Here is a 15438-nt window from a genome sequence, read left to right on the forward strand (position 1 = left end):
GTCTGTGGGCATGGCTAACAGGAGAGAACAGTTGATGGAAGAACACTAACAGCTCTACGCACCTCTGTACCAGAGCTTGACTTTTCCCTACACGTCAATGATTACGTCAGTGATGTCACTTCATATGTGATACTCATGGAGGAATTCTGCGCCACTCCACAAACACAAACTTCATGTGCTCCACATATTATTTTTCACCCCAGAATAACTGATTTTGAAGAAGAAGTGGGCTGTAGTCCACAAAAGTTAAGCTCTAATAAATTTGTTAGTCTCTAAGGTGCCACAAGTACTCCTGTTGATTTTGAAGAAGCACTGCAATTACACCTTTGTCCCTCTAGGGGCTGCTGTGGCACCAGAAGAGAGGGCAGTAGCTTGTATCTGGAGCAGCCAGCCAGAGAAAGAGGGAATCAGAGGATACTTCACAGTTCTCTGCCTATGGGGTCAGCTGTGGAGGGAAGGAATATGGGGGAGATGGACAAAATGGGGCTGTGTGTGTGTGTGTGTGTGTCAGGAGCTAGTGAGGTAACACTGAGCCAGGAATGGAATGCAAGTGGGGATGTGGGGACACATGGGTGTGAAAGGGGGGCAGGGACACACAGGGATGGAGGGGATGCAGGGATACATGGGGATAGAGGACAGATGTGCCTGACTCAATCGGAGAGGCCAAGGGTGAGCCAGGGTTCAATAGGGGAGGCTCCCCAAATCGCTAACAATCACTCTTCCCCTCTCCCTCGAAAACCGCCTCTTCCATACTTCTCCCACTCACACCCAGGAACTCTCAAAGTCCACTTCAGGCTCCTTCCCAGCAATTACTTCCCTCTCCTTCAGCTTCTCCATTACCCCTGGCTCCCCCAAGCCTTTGCACTACTTCTGAGGGGTGCGGGAAATACATTTCAATATTGTAGTTTAAATGAATTATTACTCAAAGTTCTGTGTTTAAATGTCTAGTAAGGAATCTATTTGTGAAAAATCACTTCCTGAATCTTTTTTGTTTGTATTGTTACAAACATAGTTGCTGATAGGTAGTTTGAAATAAACTATCAAAATAATTGAAACTAGTGTGATTATATTGCATTACTTTGACAAATAAAATATGCAGAATTTTAAAATATGGTGTGCAGAATTTTTTTTTTTTTGGCACAGAATTTCCCAAGGAATAATGCAAAACTCTCTGTGCGCACCTGCCAGTCACACAGTTCATCAGGCATCATGGTCAGTCAGGCCTTAGTACATTTGGGCTGGTTTATTTTAAAGATTTACACTTCACATTGGCTTCTCCACACACCATTCAAATGCATCAGCTTCTTTAATAGCAAAGAATCACCTGGCTAGACCGACCTTTGTTACGCATTAGGTACATTATTTTAATAGAAATGTGATGAAGAAAAACTGATGGCATGAGCAGTTCCTGAGTCTTCTTTCAATCACAGGCACCGGGCTGTCCCGCCCCTCGGACCAATCCATGCTGAGACAGGACTGCAAATCCCATCTCCAGATGTCACCTAAGAGTCACCCCGGCTCAAAACGAGGTAGGTGTGGGGGGGAAGTTCCTGACTCAGTCCCATCTAGATGGGGGGTGGGGAGGGATTGTCCTGGCTGCCTCACAGCTCTATGTGTTGGGGGGAGTTTGACAGAGAGACCCCTGGCTGGACCCCACCTAGATGCAGGGGTCCCTAATGGAGCAGGCTGTGACCATCTACTCTAAAATCCCCCCACCTGTCTCCTCTTCCCCACACTGCTCAGTTAAGTCCCATTCCCTGCCCTTCACAGTCTCTGCTGGGCATCATGGGGACAGGACCACTCCCTGGTATGATTCTGCTGGCACTGTGCCAGGCCCGCCAGCTGCCAGAAGCCCCTCGGGCCCTGGTGGTGGCAGAAGGGCGAGTAAACTGGTGAGTCAACTGGTGCCAGGTGAGGTTGCCCAAGTGAGCAAAGCATTTGCCACAGTCAGCACACCTGTACATCCGATCCCCGCCATGAATGCACTGGTGTATTCTCAGGTATTAGCTCTGTGCAGATTTTCTGCAGACAGTGCATTGGAATGGCCGTTCCTCGGTGTGTGCGCGCTGATGTCTTCAGGAGGTTTGAGCTGTGTGCAAAGCCCTTGCCACAGTCGGCACAGCGATCCGGCTGCTCCCCGGTGTGCATGCACTGGAGCTGGGTGAGCTTGTTGGCATTGCTGAACCTGTTGGCACAGCGGTACAGCTGCTCCCCGGTGTGTGTGTGCGCTGATGTCTGGTCAGCGTACTGGCAATGCTGAAGCTTTTCTTGCAATCGCCACAGTGGTACGGCCGCTCCCCGGTGTGCGTGCGCTGGTGTATTCTCAGGGTTGAGCTCTGGGCAAAGCTCTTGCCGCAGTCGGTGCAGCAGTGCGGCCGCTCCCCGGTGTGCGTGCGCTGGTGTGTTCTTAGTCTTGAGCTCTGCGCAAAGCCCTTGCCGCAGTCAGTACAGTTGTACGGCTGTTCCCCCGTGTGCGTGCGCTGGTGTCTTTGCAGGTGTGCAAACTGTGCAAAGCCCTTGCCACAGTCAGCACAGCGATACGGCCGCTCCCCGGTGTGTGTGCGCTGATGTATTCTCAGCTTTGAGCTCTCTGCAAAGCTCTTGCCACAATCACTGCAGCGATACGGCCGTTCCCCAGTGTGCGTGCGCTGGTGTATTCTCAGTTTTGAACTCTCTGCAAAGCTCTTGCCACAGTCTCTGCAGCAATATGGCTGCTCCCCGGTGTGCATGCGCTGATGTTTTCTCAGAGTTGAGTTATGTGCAAATCCCTTTCCGCAGTCGGTGCAGCGATACGGCCGCTCCCCGGTGTGCACACGCTGGTGTATTCTCAGCGTTGAGCTCTCTGCAAAGCCCTTGCCACAGTCAGTGCAGCAGTACGGCCGCTCCCCCGTGTGTGTGCACTGATGTGTTCTCAGACTTGAGCTCTGGGCAAAGCCCTTGCCACAGTCAGTGCAGCTGTACGGCTGTTCCCCGGTGTGCGTGCGCTGGTGTCTTTTCAGGTGTGCAAACTGTACAAAGCCCTTTCCGCAGTCAGCACAGTGGTGCGGCCTCTCCCCTGTGTGCGTGCGCTGATGTATTCTCAGATTTGAGCTCTCTGCAAAGCTCTTGCCACAGTGTGTGCAGCGATATGGCCGCTCCCCGTTGTGCCTGCGCTGATGTGTTCTCAGGGCTGAGCTCTTTGCAAAGCTCTTGCCACAGTCAGCGCAGCAGTACGGCCGCTCCCCGGTGTGCGTGCGCCGGTGCTGCGTCAGTGCAAAGGGGTTCCTGAACCTCTTGTCGCAGTCGATGCAGTGATGGGGACCCTGGCTCATGGGGAGTCTCTGGTGTGTAGCCAGGTCTGGTCTCTGGCTGAGTTTACCCCGGGGATGGACGGTGTTCTGTGCATGGATCCCCCTGTGGGATATGGGATCCTGCGTTCCTGCCATGTTCTCCCCACATTCAGACCGTGTCCTTGTTCTTCCCGGTACCCCGTGCCCTGCTGGAGAGAGCAGAGACAATCCCGGTGTTAGCTCATGTTTAGGGCTGCAGGTTTGCCAAGGATGGAAAATGTCACAGATGGAGCGATTTCCCCATTTGTCTGTGACTGTTTTTGGCGGCTCCTGTCCGACAGGGCGGGACCCAATGCCTTGCTCCGGGCACTGAGACCTGGCCTGCGGGGTTCCAGTGCCACTCAGATTTGCCGGCACCTACAGTCATGATGGTGGGGGACAGGGGGGTCAAATTTCAGTATATGGCCTTGCCACCCAGATCTTCTCTACCCCAGGGGTTCTCAAACTTTTTCTTTCTGAGGTTCCCCTCAACATGCCCACCTGTGCCGCAATAATTGGTTTTCTGCATATAAAAGCCAGGGATGGCGTTAGGGGGTAGCAAGCAGGGCAATTGCCTGGGCCCCCAGGCTATGGGGACCCCCACAAAGCTACATTGCTCAGGCTTCAGCTTCAGCCCTGAGTGGCAGGGCTTGGGGACCTGGGCTTCAGCCCCATGCGGTGGGGCTTGGGCTTTCTGCCATGGGCCCCAGCGACTCTAATGCTGGCCCTGCTTGGAGGCCCCCCTGCAACCTGCTCATGGCCCCCTAGGGGACCCCAAATCCCTGGCTGAGAACCACTGCACTACCCCACACCAACCCCTCTGCACCAGGCCGGGGTTAGGGTTGCAGCTCTGGGAGAAGGGAGCTTCTTTGGGCAGCAAGTTCCCCCTGGGCAGGGCGAGGAGAAGGGAAGGTGTTGTATTTGGGGCGGGGGGGCGGTAGTACACCCAGCCAGTCAGCTATAAAAATCCTTAGTAGCTGTTCCCTTTGCCTCACCTGTAAAGGGTTAAGGAGTCTCACTGCTATACTTAGGTAAGACGAAGTGAGTGGGCATCTGGCCAAAAGAGCCAATGGGAAGGTTAGAAATTTTTAAAATTGAGTAAAAACTTCCCCTTTGTCTCTCTGTTGTTCTCTCGGCTGGAGAGACAGGGCAGCAGCTGTGGTGTAAGAAGCTTGGGGCCAGGTACGAAAATCATCAATACCCACACCTAGACTTTCTCATTTGCAACTACAGCTATGTAAGTAGAACAGGAAATGTTTAGTTAGACGCGATCGGGTTTGTCTCTTTATTTTGGGCTTGTGGAGGCGTCTGTGCTAACAGGTGCTTTTGTTTTGTTTTTGTAACCTTTAAGCTAGACCCCAAGAAAGCCATTCCTGGTGTTTAATCCTTGCAGTTGTTGTTTTTTTAAATATCTAACAGCAGCCTAACCTTCCAGATGTTTTTTCTTGCTTTTTTTTTTCTTCAATAAAATTTACTTTTTTGTAGCTTATTCCTGTGGGGGAGTGAGTCTGTTTCTAGGAATTCCTTTTGAAAAAATCATTTACTGTCGGCCTGAGGTGTCAGTCTTTGTGCACAACTAAAACTAAACTAAAATCCTCAAGAAGGTGAGGATTGGGGGGGGGGGGGGGAGGTGTGTTTGTGGGAAGGATTTGAGGGGATGAGCAGTCACTCAGGGTTTGTGTGATGTAACCTGGAAAACATGTCTGCATTGTGTCACAACCCGATCCCTGGCACTGCTGAGCTGGAAGGGGTGAATGGTGCCACCCAGCCTTTGGTCTACAGACAGTCACAGACGCATTAGGGCTGAGGGCTGTGCTAAGCACTGACACTGAAGCAATGTAAGTGACAAAGGTTTCATCCCTCAAAGAGCAGAAGGAGAAGGGATGTGACAAAGGCCATCCCACCACCCTCTCCCTCACACCCAGCCCATACACCAGGGTACTCGAAGTCATGGCCCGCAGGACAATTTAATCTGGCCCCCAAATGTGTCCACTCCCCCCACAGCAACTGCCTGGCACGTGGGGCAGTTCTAGAGCATTACAGTGAAACACTGCAAGTGCCAGAGATCTGCTCTACTCAGTGGCATCCTCTGCGTGGCATCACCTTACACTAGTCATATGTGACTGATCCTGCCCTGCGTCATTCCCAGCTTTCTCCTTGCTCACCGGGGACAGGTTTCTCCAGTCTGAGAGGTCACGTGCGAAGTGAAGTGGCAGAGAGGGGGTGGGGTGGGAACCCGGAGAGGACAGCGCCTTCTCTGCCAAGGGCCAGTGACTCTGGGATGCTCTTGCAGGGGGCAGAGGCATGAAAAGCCATCTGAAAAGTCTCTAGGGTGCCCCTTACTTTGGTATGATTTTCTGAGGTGTGGGAAGTCTAGAAGGTGTTGTGGTCTATGGCCGGACAGGCTTGTCTTTCTACCCAGGTGCTTGTTTGCCCCCCAGCAGCCAGCTCACACAGTCTCTCTCTTTCTCCCCTCCTCCCCGCCACTAGTCCATGTACCCCGTGACCTCAGAGTGAGGGCAGGGGAGACAGGGCTCAGGAGAGCTTTCAGTGAGTGTCTTAGAGACAGCACACAGCGTGTCTCAGAAATTTCACCAGCAGCCAGCACGCAGACTGACTCTGTGTGTTACACAGACACACACACACAGTCTCTGGCTCTTTCACACTCATCTCCAAACACATACTTGTTGTATTATTGTTACTTCTTGATACTTCCTATAATGCACATATATTCTCTGCAATTTTATTCTTCGTAAGTGTGTGACTTTAGTGTTTTGACTGGTCTATGCATTTCATGATTTTTATTTCTCTTGCACTTAAATTTAATTAAATTTAATTAGTGAGTTCTCAAATACCTAACGTCTCCTGGCTGGAGTAATTATCCCTATGGTAACTTTTAAAATATACACATTATATCTAGGTTTTTTTTTTCTACTGGTGGCGCACATACCTCGGTGCACATAACAAAATTTATTCTGCAGATGGGATGGAAAAAATGAGAGGGAACATTGCTCACAGCCCCAATGCCCTTTCCATTACACAGCTGGGGAAGCTGAGGCATGGTGGAGCTGTAGTGACTTGCTTCTAGAACTGAAGCAAGATCTTCTGAATCTTACTGCACTGTCCTACCCACTAGATAAATGAGGCCCCAAAAAACTTCCCCCCACCATGGAGATCTCTCTCGTTCCCTCAGCACCCCTCAAATGAGGCCCCATCATATGTAGGTCAGAGATTACCAATGCATAGAAGAAATAGGAAGTATTTTAAGAGGCCTCCCTAGCTTAACCAGGAGATTTTCAATTACCTGAAATTCAAAAAAAGAGTCATACAAGAAGTGGAAAGTAGGTCAAATTACAAAATGAGTATTAAAAAACATACAAGCATGTACGGAGAAAATTAGAAAGGCCAAGGCAAAAAACAAAACTAAACTAGTAATGTAAAGGGAAAAAAACAAAGCATTTTACAAATACATGGGAAAGCAGAGGAAAACAAACATAGGCTAGGCCATTAGTGTGTCCAGTTCTGGGCCCCACACTTCAGGAAGTATGTGGACAAATTGGAGAGGGTCAGAGGAGAGCAACAATACTGATTAAATGTCTAGAAAACAAGACTTATGAAAAAAGTGAAAAAACTGGGTTTGTTTAGTCTGGAGAAGAGAAGGGGGCGGAGAACCCCTGATAACACTCCTCCTGGACATAAAAGGTTGTTACAGTGGAGGGTGATAAATTGTTCTCCTTATCCACAGAGAACAAGACAAGATTTTATGGGCTTCAATTGCAGCAAGGGAAATAGAGGTTAGAAATTAGGAAAAAACTTCCAACCTCTGAGGGTAGTTAAGCACTGGAACAAAATTATCTAGGCAGGCTATGGAATCTCCATCATTGGAGGTTTTTAAGAACAGGTTAAACAGACACCTGCCAAGGATGGACTAGGTAATACTTAGTCCTGTCTCAGTGCAGAGATGATTTCTAAGATTCATAGCTATCAAGGCCAGACAGGCTCATTGTGCCCATCCAGCCTGGCTTCCTGCCTATCCCAGCCAGAAACTCTCTCCCAGTCATTCCTGACTCCGGCCCAGTAACTGCTGGCGGAACAAGAGCGAAGCTTTGAGAGAGAGTCGCCCCATCTCCACTGACAGACTCCCAATGAGGGAGAATCCATCCTGTCCTGAGGGGAGCTCTCCCAGTGGTTTATTCCCCCTCCCAGATAAACACTGGCCCCTAATTCCCAGCTTCAATTTGTCTCTCTTCGGTTCCCAGCCAGTGACTCTCGCTCTGCCTTTACCGTCTACATCAAGGAGCGCTCCGCCAGCAGGTGTGTAAATCAGAAGGAACTGGATTATTATGACTCACCTGAGGAGGGGCTCTCAGGCCCAGAGTTTACCCTGGAGCCCTCGGCATCCCGGATCCAGAGTTCTGCCTCCCCTAGCTCGATCTGGTGGATTAAGTCTGGTTTGGAACCTGAAGAGCCTGTTTGGGGGGGAAAGTTTTATTACTTAAATTTTGGGGGCAGAGACTCATTTATATGTTTGCGCAGCACCTGGCACGACAGGACACCAACTCGCAGAGTGCTTTAGAGGAAAGCGCAAGAGATCCCAAGCAGGAGAGTAATGAAATAAACCTTCCTTAGAGGTTTCAGAGTAGCAGCCTTGTTAGTCTGTATCCGCAAAAAGAACAGGAGTACTTGTGGCACCTTAAGCCTTGGCTACACTTGCGAGTTACAGCGCTGTAAAGCCACCCCCAGCGCTGTAACTCACTGACCGGCTACACTGGCAAGGCACGTACATCGCTGTATCTCCCTGGGTACACCGCTGCAGTTACTACACCTCCCCGAGAAGCATAAGAGATACAGGGGAGAGTCATAGCCACTCCGCTGTGAGTGTGTACCAGGAATCAACCTGCAGCACTGTACTAATCACCTTGTCAAGTGGCCAATCCTCTCCATTGTTGTGACCGGCTGCAGGAATGCGGAAGTGCCGGTTTCAAAGCTCATACCACAGAGAAAAAGCAAACAGTTTGCTGTTTGCTTTGAGTGAGTGAATGAATGAATGAGCAGAGGGCTGGGAGTTCGGAACTTGCAAAATAGAGTGTTGACACGCTCCAAAGAGCACTCTCTCTCCCCCCACACTCCCTGTCACACTCCACCCCACTCTTCCCCTGTTTTGAAAAGCACGTTGCAGCCACATGAATGCTGGGATAGCTGCCCACAATGCACCGCTCCCAACACAGCTGCAAATGTTGCAAGTGTGGCCACGCCACAGCCACTGCGCTGGCAGATGTCAGTGTGGACAGACTCAGCTGTAGGGAGACAGGTTTACCTCACAACGCTGTACAGCTGCAAGTGTAACCAAGGCCTTAGAGACTAAACTTTTTTTTTTCCCCCTCTTACTTAATTGGCCTCTCAGAGTGGGTAAGACAACTCCCACCTTTTCATGCTCTCTGTATGTGTATATATATCTCCTCACTATATGTTCCATTCTATGCATCCGAAGAAGTGGGCTGTAGCCCATGAAAGCTTATGCTCAAATAAATTTGTTAGTCTCTAAGGTGCCACAAGTACTCCTGTTCTTTCTTGGAAGAGATTTCGTCCGGTCTCTCACTCGTACTCTGAATCAGCAACGTCTACAACCCGTCTCACGTTGCAGTGGGGACCGAGTTTAAAGCCTTGCTGGGGTAACTCTAGCTGTTCCATAGAAATATCCCATTCTGCAAACACCTTGGCCGCTATGCTATCCTGTGTCACTATGTTCCATAGGACAACTGCGTGACATGGATTTCCTTTAACCCACAGAAACACCAGTGAACACCCATTCGTCTCAGATTAAGAGACAGGGTGAATTATTTCACTTACCCAACTGTCTCCTGAAACATTTCTCATGGGGAAGGCTTTGGAAGACGGGAACGTTGTTCCTTTGCCATCTTATAGCTGTTGAAACGTTTCGGGCATGTCATTAAGGCACATCGGCCACAACGTGTCATGGCAGGTGTCACCAGGTGGCGCCGTTACACAGACATTCCAGTTCTTTTGCACTGTTCAACTGTACAGTTGTTAAATGTACTATGTTCGTTCTTTTGGGGGAGGTGGGGAGCTGTTGCAGCAGCAGAGTTTTTTCCCTGCCTTATTTGTGTAACTAGAGTCAGGTCCTGAGGCAGAGTTGCTGCCCTCAACGTCTGGCTGGGATTCCTGGAAGAGATTGTTAGTCATGGGCTGTTTGCTACCACCACCGATGTGCCCTGACTGAGGTGGGTAATGCAAATAAACAAGTTACACTAAGATTATCCCCAGGCTCTGTAGCCCTGAGTTCTCCTCCAACAGGGGCTGACCTGAAAGGGGCTGGCATGTGCCACCACTCAGTGATAGGTGGCACATGGCAACCAAAGCCTGGAGGGAACCCAAATGTTTTACAGCTGTGAATAAATGAAGGGAACTCAGTCCTTACCCAGGGAAACGAGAGTCCAGTAATTCCTCAGCATCTGGTCCCGGTACAGCTGTTTCTGTGGCTGGGATAAGAGCTCCCACTCCTCCCGGGTGAAATACAGAGCGACGTCCTCGAACGCCACCTGGAGCTGCTGGCACAAGCGTTACACACTCAGCACCTTCCGCTCCAGCCCCCAGCCCGGAGTCTCAGCAGGGGACGCGGTTTCTCGGGGAGCGACTCCCAGGGACCCCCCGGCCCAGCCCCTGTGACCCAGGGAGACTCCCCCCGACCCCACACAGCTCCCCGGGGACTCGGGGCCCTGCTGGCCGGGGACAGGAGTCGCCCTCGGCTCCCCATGGGGCTCTGGGGCGGGGCCCGAATCCCAGGGCCGGGAACAGGCTCCTCCCCCCCGGCCGGAGTCCCGCCCCCGCCCCAGGCCTGTGCTCAGCCCCGCTCCCGCCCCGGCTCAGGCGCCTCCGGGCTCCTCTGCCCGGCCGGGGCCTCGCTCGGGGGAAGGGGCCGCGCCCGGCTCCGCGTGTCCGCCCGGCCAGGGCCCCCCCGCCCCGGGGCCCCAGAGCCGCCCCCCGCCCCAGCGCTCCGGCTGCTGCAGCCCCAGCCCCGGGGTCAGTAGCGCGGGAGGGACCCGGGTCCCGGCCCCCCTCGGCCCCCAGCCGGGACCAGCCAGTGCCCGGCCGGGGAGTCCCCGCCCCGCGTCCTACCTGCGCCGGCCCCGCTGCAGCCATCGCCGGGCTCGGCCCCGGCCGCTTCCTCCAGCCGGGCAGCGACTTCCCGCCCCGCGGCTGGTGCCTCCCCGGGCCGCCTCCAGCCCGCTCCCCGCCCTGGGGCTGCAGCCGGGACCCGCCTGCGCACGGGCCGGGCTGGGACCCCGGGGGCCGGGCTGGCCCGGGAAGGCGCCGCTTGTTGGGATGCGGGATGCGGCGGTGTATCAGCACAAAGTGCTCTCGCTCCCGTTTTGCTACCTTGGGTGTACTGAGCATGCGCACTCGAACTGAGCATGCCCAGTAACCTTCGTTGTAGCCACTGCCCTCTCTCTGCCCTTACTTCTACTTACCATTTGCTGCCTCCTCTTTGGGGGGGTTAAAAGGATTCAGGGGCAAATCGCAGCGGGGGGGGGGGGGGCTGTCAGGGTCTGAGCAGGGGGCAGAATTTTACTGGCCTGGGGGGTTCAAGCTACTGTAGCTAGCGGCAGAAGAGGGGCTGAAGGGCAAAAATCGGTGGTGGGGGGTGAGAGCCGGGTTAAGCGGGGGGGGGGGGAGAGACACTGCCAGACCCCGTGCGGGGACAAAACCCCCGTTTAGGGAGGGGGAGGGGGGGAACAGTGACCCCGTGGGACGAGCCACCCACTGTGCTCGCTGATCTAGGGGTGTGGGGGGGGCAGAGGCTGTTTTTGTTGTTCTCACAGGGACGCTGCATGTCAGCCTCGGAGCAGGGGGCGGGTTCCTGGGGCTGGGGTCTTAAAGGCACAGGCCTCCAATTCCTCGCCTGTCAAAGCTTAATCACCGCAGCTCCTCTCTATCCTATACAAGTGTTGCAGGGCCAGGGCCGCCCAGATGGGGGGGCCAAGTGGGGCAATTTTCCGCAGGGGCCCCCACGAATATGTCGGAGGCTGCCCCCGCCTCCGTCTTCCCCCGGTGTCTCAGCGTGCCGCGTCCGGGAGCGGCCCTGGCGCACTGCAGCGCGGTGGCTCCAACGCTGTCCGGGGCCGCTCCTGGTCGCAGCACGCTGAGGCTCCAGGAGAGGGGGTAAGCGCCATGGTAAGGGGTGGGGCACCCCCCCGACCCCATCCTAACCATCACCATCACCCAGCAACAGCCCATTATGTAATTGCAAATGTATACATACCATTACAGCATTTAATGTTTTTAAATAATGTATTTAGTGTATTTTCAAATTATTACAAATTAATTTTTGAATGTATGTCACTGGTTATTTTTTAGATTTCAAAATACATGTTACTATAGTATTGCAACTTTTTTATGGAAGGGGCCCCCAAAATTGCTTTGCCCCAGGCCCCCTGAATCCTCTGGGCAGCCCTGTACACGGCTACGTTACTGATCCAGTATGTAAAAGTGTCTTCTATCAGTTTCTATGCCTATATGAAATCACTGCAGTTCATTTATCTTATATAACCTGCTGAGTTGCTAACTCCCTCCCAGAGCCCACATGTCTGCACCCCCTCCTGTACCCCAATCCCATGCCCCAGGTCAGAGCCTGCACCCCTCACTCAAACTACCCATAGCCTGCAACCGTCCTGCACCCCAACTCCATCCCAGAGCCTGCACCCCAAAAAGGGATGGATTAACTTTTTGTGGGCCTGGTGCTAAACATATTTGTGGTCCCCCAGGGGGGAAATGGGGACATGGGGCATGGGGGGCAGAGTCCTCAGAGCGACGGGCTGGCCGGGGGCAATGGGAGATGGGTCATGGCACGGCAGGAACAACCCTGCTCCACCCAGCCCAGTACAATGGCACTGTTTACAAACTGGGAGCTGCCAGACGCACACTGGCCAGCCCGGCCCTGTGCTCCCATCATGTTTCTTCCCCTTCGGGGCGGGCCCATGACCCCAAGGGTGATACCAGAGTGGCCCCTTTGGTCGATCTGCTTCCTCCTGGCTAATGTGACAAATTGATCTATTGTACGATTGAGGCGCGCTGTTTCACGTATTTGTGTGTGAGTCCGTGAAAAGGGAGGTAAGCTTTGGGGGTACGGAGCATGCCCCTGAGCCCAAGGTGGGACCAGAGTGGCCCCTTTCATCGATCTGCTTCCTCCTGGCTAGCATGCTCCTGAGCCCAAGGTCATACCAGAGTGGCCCCTTTCATTTTTTCCACTGGCTTCCGCCTTCCTTATTTCCAATGACTTGTCTGCTCATGCACCTGTCACTGGTCCATGGGGTTGCGAATCAGGAGGGATGGGGTTTGTGGTCAAAAACACTCACGGTCTGCTTCCTCCTGGCTAATGTGCCAAATTGATCTATTGGTCAATTGAGGCGCACTGTTTCACGTTTTTGTGTGTGAATACGTGAAAAGACCCCCACAAACCCCCATGCCCAGTGCTCTCCCACAGACTACTCCGAACCTCCCCAGATCCTCTCACTGCCCAGTGCCCCCTAGCTGTAGACCCCCCACAGCCCTCCCACAACTGCACAGTGCCCTGCCCCTCCCCGCCCAGAGCCCCCCCACAGATTCCCTCACTGCCCAGTGCCCCCCACCGCCCCACTGCCACAACTGCACAGTGCCCCACCCAGACCCCTGCACACTTCCCAGTGCCCCAACACACAGATCTCCCCACCCCCCACTGCACAGCACCCCCCAGACCCACTAGAGACCTACTCTCCCACACCCTAACCCCCAGCCACAATACCCGGCCCTGAGGGGAGGTGACTGTGTCTGCCAGGCTGAGCCGGCAGCGCAGCCACAGCTTGTCCTGGGGCAGGATAACTCCGGCCCTTGGGGGTGCAATCAGCCAGGCTGGAGCAGGAGCAGGGCCTACCCGGGCCAGGCTCCCTCAGGACCCACATGCCTGGCAGGACCCAGCTGAGCCTCCCACACTCTCCCCCTCCCCCAGCCGTCCTCTGGGACTGGCTGAGACTGGCCCAGCCTCTGCACCAATCCCAGGTGGCTCTTTCCCTGGGGAGGCAGGTGGAGCCCCACAGGTCCCAGGCAGTGGAGACAGCTCAGAGCTGGAGCAGTGCTGGGGAGTGGGGCATATCCCTGGGACATGACTCCTGAGATCCCACCCACAGCCATTGGCCCCGTGGCCAGCAGCCCTGCCGAGCCCACATGGTGGCCCCCAGCTGCTGGGTGATGAGCCCCCTACAGCAGCGGCATAGCCAGGTTCTAACATCAGGGATTTCTTGTATTATGTATAGTGAGTGTATTATATACAAATCAGGTAGTAGGGTTTACAATGTTCTAACAAGAGATTATGCTATTATCATTCTCCAGTCAACTTGCACACCACTATTTTGAATTCGTGGTAATTCACAGAGAGAGAAAGAAGAAAGCTGAATTTAGAGAATAATTATTAAACAGATTCTTGGTTATTCACTCCAGTCCATAGCACACAGCACCATAAACCCAGTAGAATCTGGCCAAGAGAATATTCACCTCAAATTGTCATCCGCTACACTCCCCACCCCACCCCCGGCCCATTCCCAGTCACCACTATTCAGCAGGTCCGCCCAGAGGGGGGGGCAAGTGGGGCAATTTGCCCCAGGCCCAGAGTATGTCGGAGACTCCCCACACTTCCGTCTTCCCCCATCCCATCCCCCGGCGTCCTGGATGTGGCACGCTGAGGCTCCGGTAGAGGGGGTAAGCAGCATGGTAAGGGAGGGGCCGGACAACCCCCTGACCCCATCCCCCCACAGCCATGACCCCCAGCTCCAAGCCCAGCCCCTCTGAGCCGGACACCCCCCTGACCCCATCTCCCCACATCCCTGAGCCCAGCCCCTGTGAGCCGGGCGCCCCCCAACCCAGAGCCCAGCTCCCCCCGGATCCCTGGGCAAGCAGCACCACCCCCAGGCAACGACAGCCCATTTGCACCAACCACCACCATCACCCAGCGAGAGCCCATTATGTAACTGCAAATGTCTACATCCCATTAAAGCATTTAATGTTTTCAAATGTTGGATTTAGTGTATTTTCAAATTATTACAAATTAATTTTTGAATGTATTTCACTGGTTATTTTTTACATTTCCAAATACATGTTACTAGAGTATTGCAACTTTTTTTTATGGAAGGGGCCCCAAAAATTGCTTTGTATATGATGCAAATTGGAAGAGTAAAGTCAAAAAAATCCCTTTTCACGGATTCACACAAAAAAAAGTGAAACAGCATGCCTCAATCATGCAATAGATCAATTTGGCACATTAGCCAGGAGGAAGCACAGTGTGAGTGTTTTCAACCACAAACTCCATCCCTCCCGTTTTGCAACCATCCCCCCAGAGGAAGCAGACCGGGAGTGTTTTCCAGCACAACACCATCCCTCCCGTTTTGCAACCATCCCCCAGAGGAAGCAGACCGGGAGTGTTTTCCACCACAACCCCATCCCTCCCATTTTGCAACCATCCCCCAGAGGAAGCAGACCGGGAGTGTTTTCCAGCACAACCCCATCCCTCCCGTTTTGCAACCATCCCCCAGAGGAAGCAGACTGTGAGTGTTTTCGACCACAAACCCCATCCCTCCCGTTTTGCAACCATCCCTGGACCAGTGACAGGTACATGAGCAGCCCAGTCATTGGAACTAAGCACGGAGAAGCCAGTGGAAAAAATGAAAAGGGGCCACTCTGGTCTCAACGTGGGCTCAGGGGCACGCTCCGTTCCCCCAAACCTTACCTCCCCTTTCACGAATGCAATGAAAGCGGCCACTCCGGTCAGGAAGCAGATCGGGATCGTTTTTGACCACATACCCCATCCCCTCCTGATTCCCCATGGACAGGCGGTAGCAAGTTAACAAACAGTTTACCAAACTGCTACACTGCGTGGCAGAAACCGCTCCCAGTTGCAAAAGGGGAGGGCGCCTCCAGCCCGCTCCCCGCCCTGGGGCTGCAGCCGGGACCCGCCCTGATCCAGCCCCGCTGCGCTCCCCGCTCGGCCCTGCGCCTGCGCCGCCAGCTCCAGCAGCCGGGGGAGGCCCCGGACGCCTGGGTCCCGAGTCCGGCCACCGGGGGCGCTCGCCCGTTACAGGGCAGC

The 15438-nt window shown here is 53.7% G+C and overlaps 1 protein-coding gene across 1 annotated transcript in view; it reads right to left on the minus strand.

The window, feature by feature from the left end:
• Positions 1 to 1228: 1228 nt before the first annotated feature.
• Positions 1229 to 15438, minus strand: part of LOC128836923 (zinc finger protein 14-like) — a 30232-nt gene continuing 16022 nt past the window's right edge. Inside the window, 4 exon segments of the mRNA XM_054027657.1 lie at positions 1229 to 2073; positions 2075 to 2223; positions 2226 to 3242; positions 6400 to 6419. Coding sequence (XP_053883632.1) covers positions 1740 to 2073; positions 2075 to 2223; positions 2226 to 3242; positions 6400 to 6419 — 1520 coding nt within the window. The 3' untranslated portion in view covers positions 1229 to 1739.

Source organism: Malaclemys terrapin, chromosome 4 (genome assembly GCF_027887155.1).
Source record: "Malaclemys terrapin pileata isolate rMalTer1 chromosome 4, rMalTer1.hap1, whole genome shotgun sequence".
Lineage (NCBI taxonomy): Eukaryota > Metazoa > Chordata > Testudines > Emydidae > Malaclemys > Malaclemys terrapin.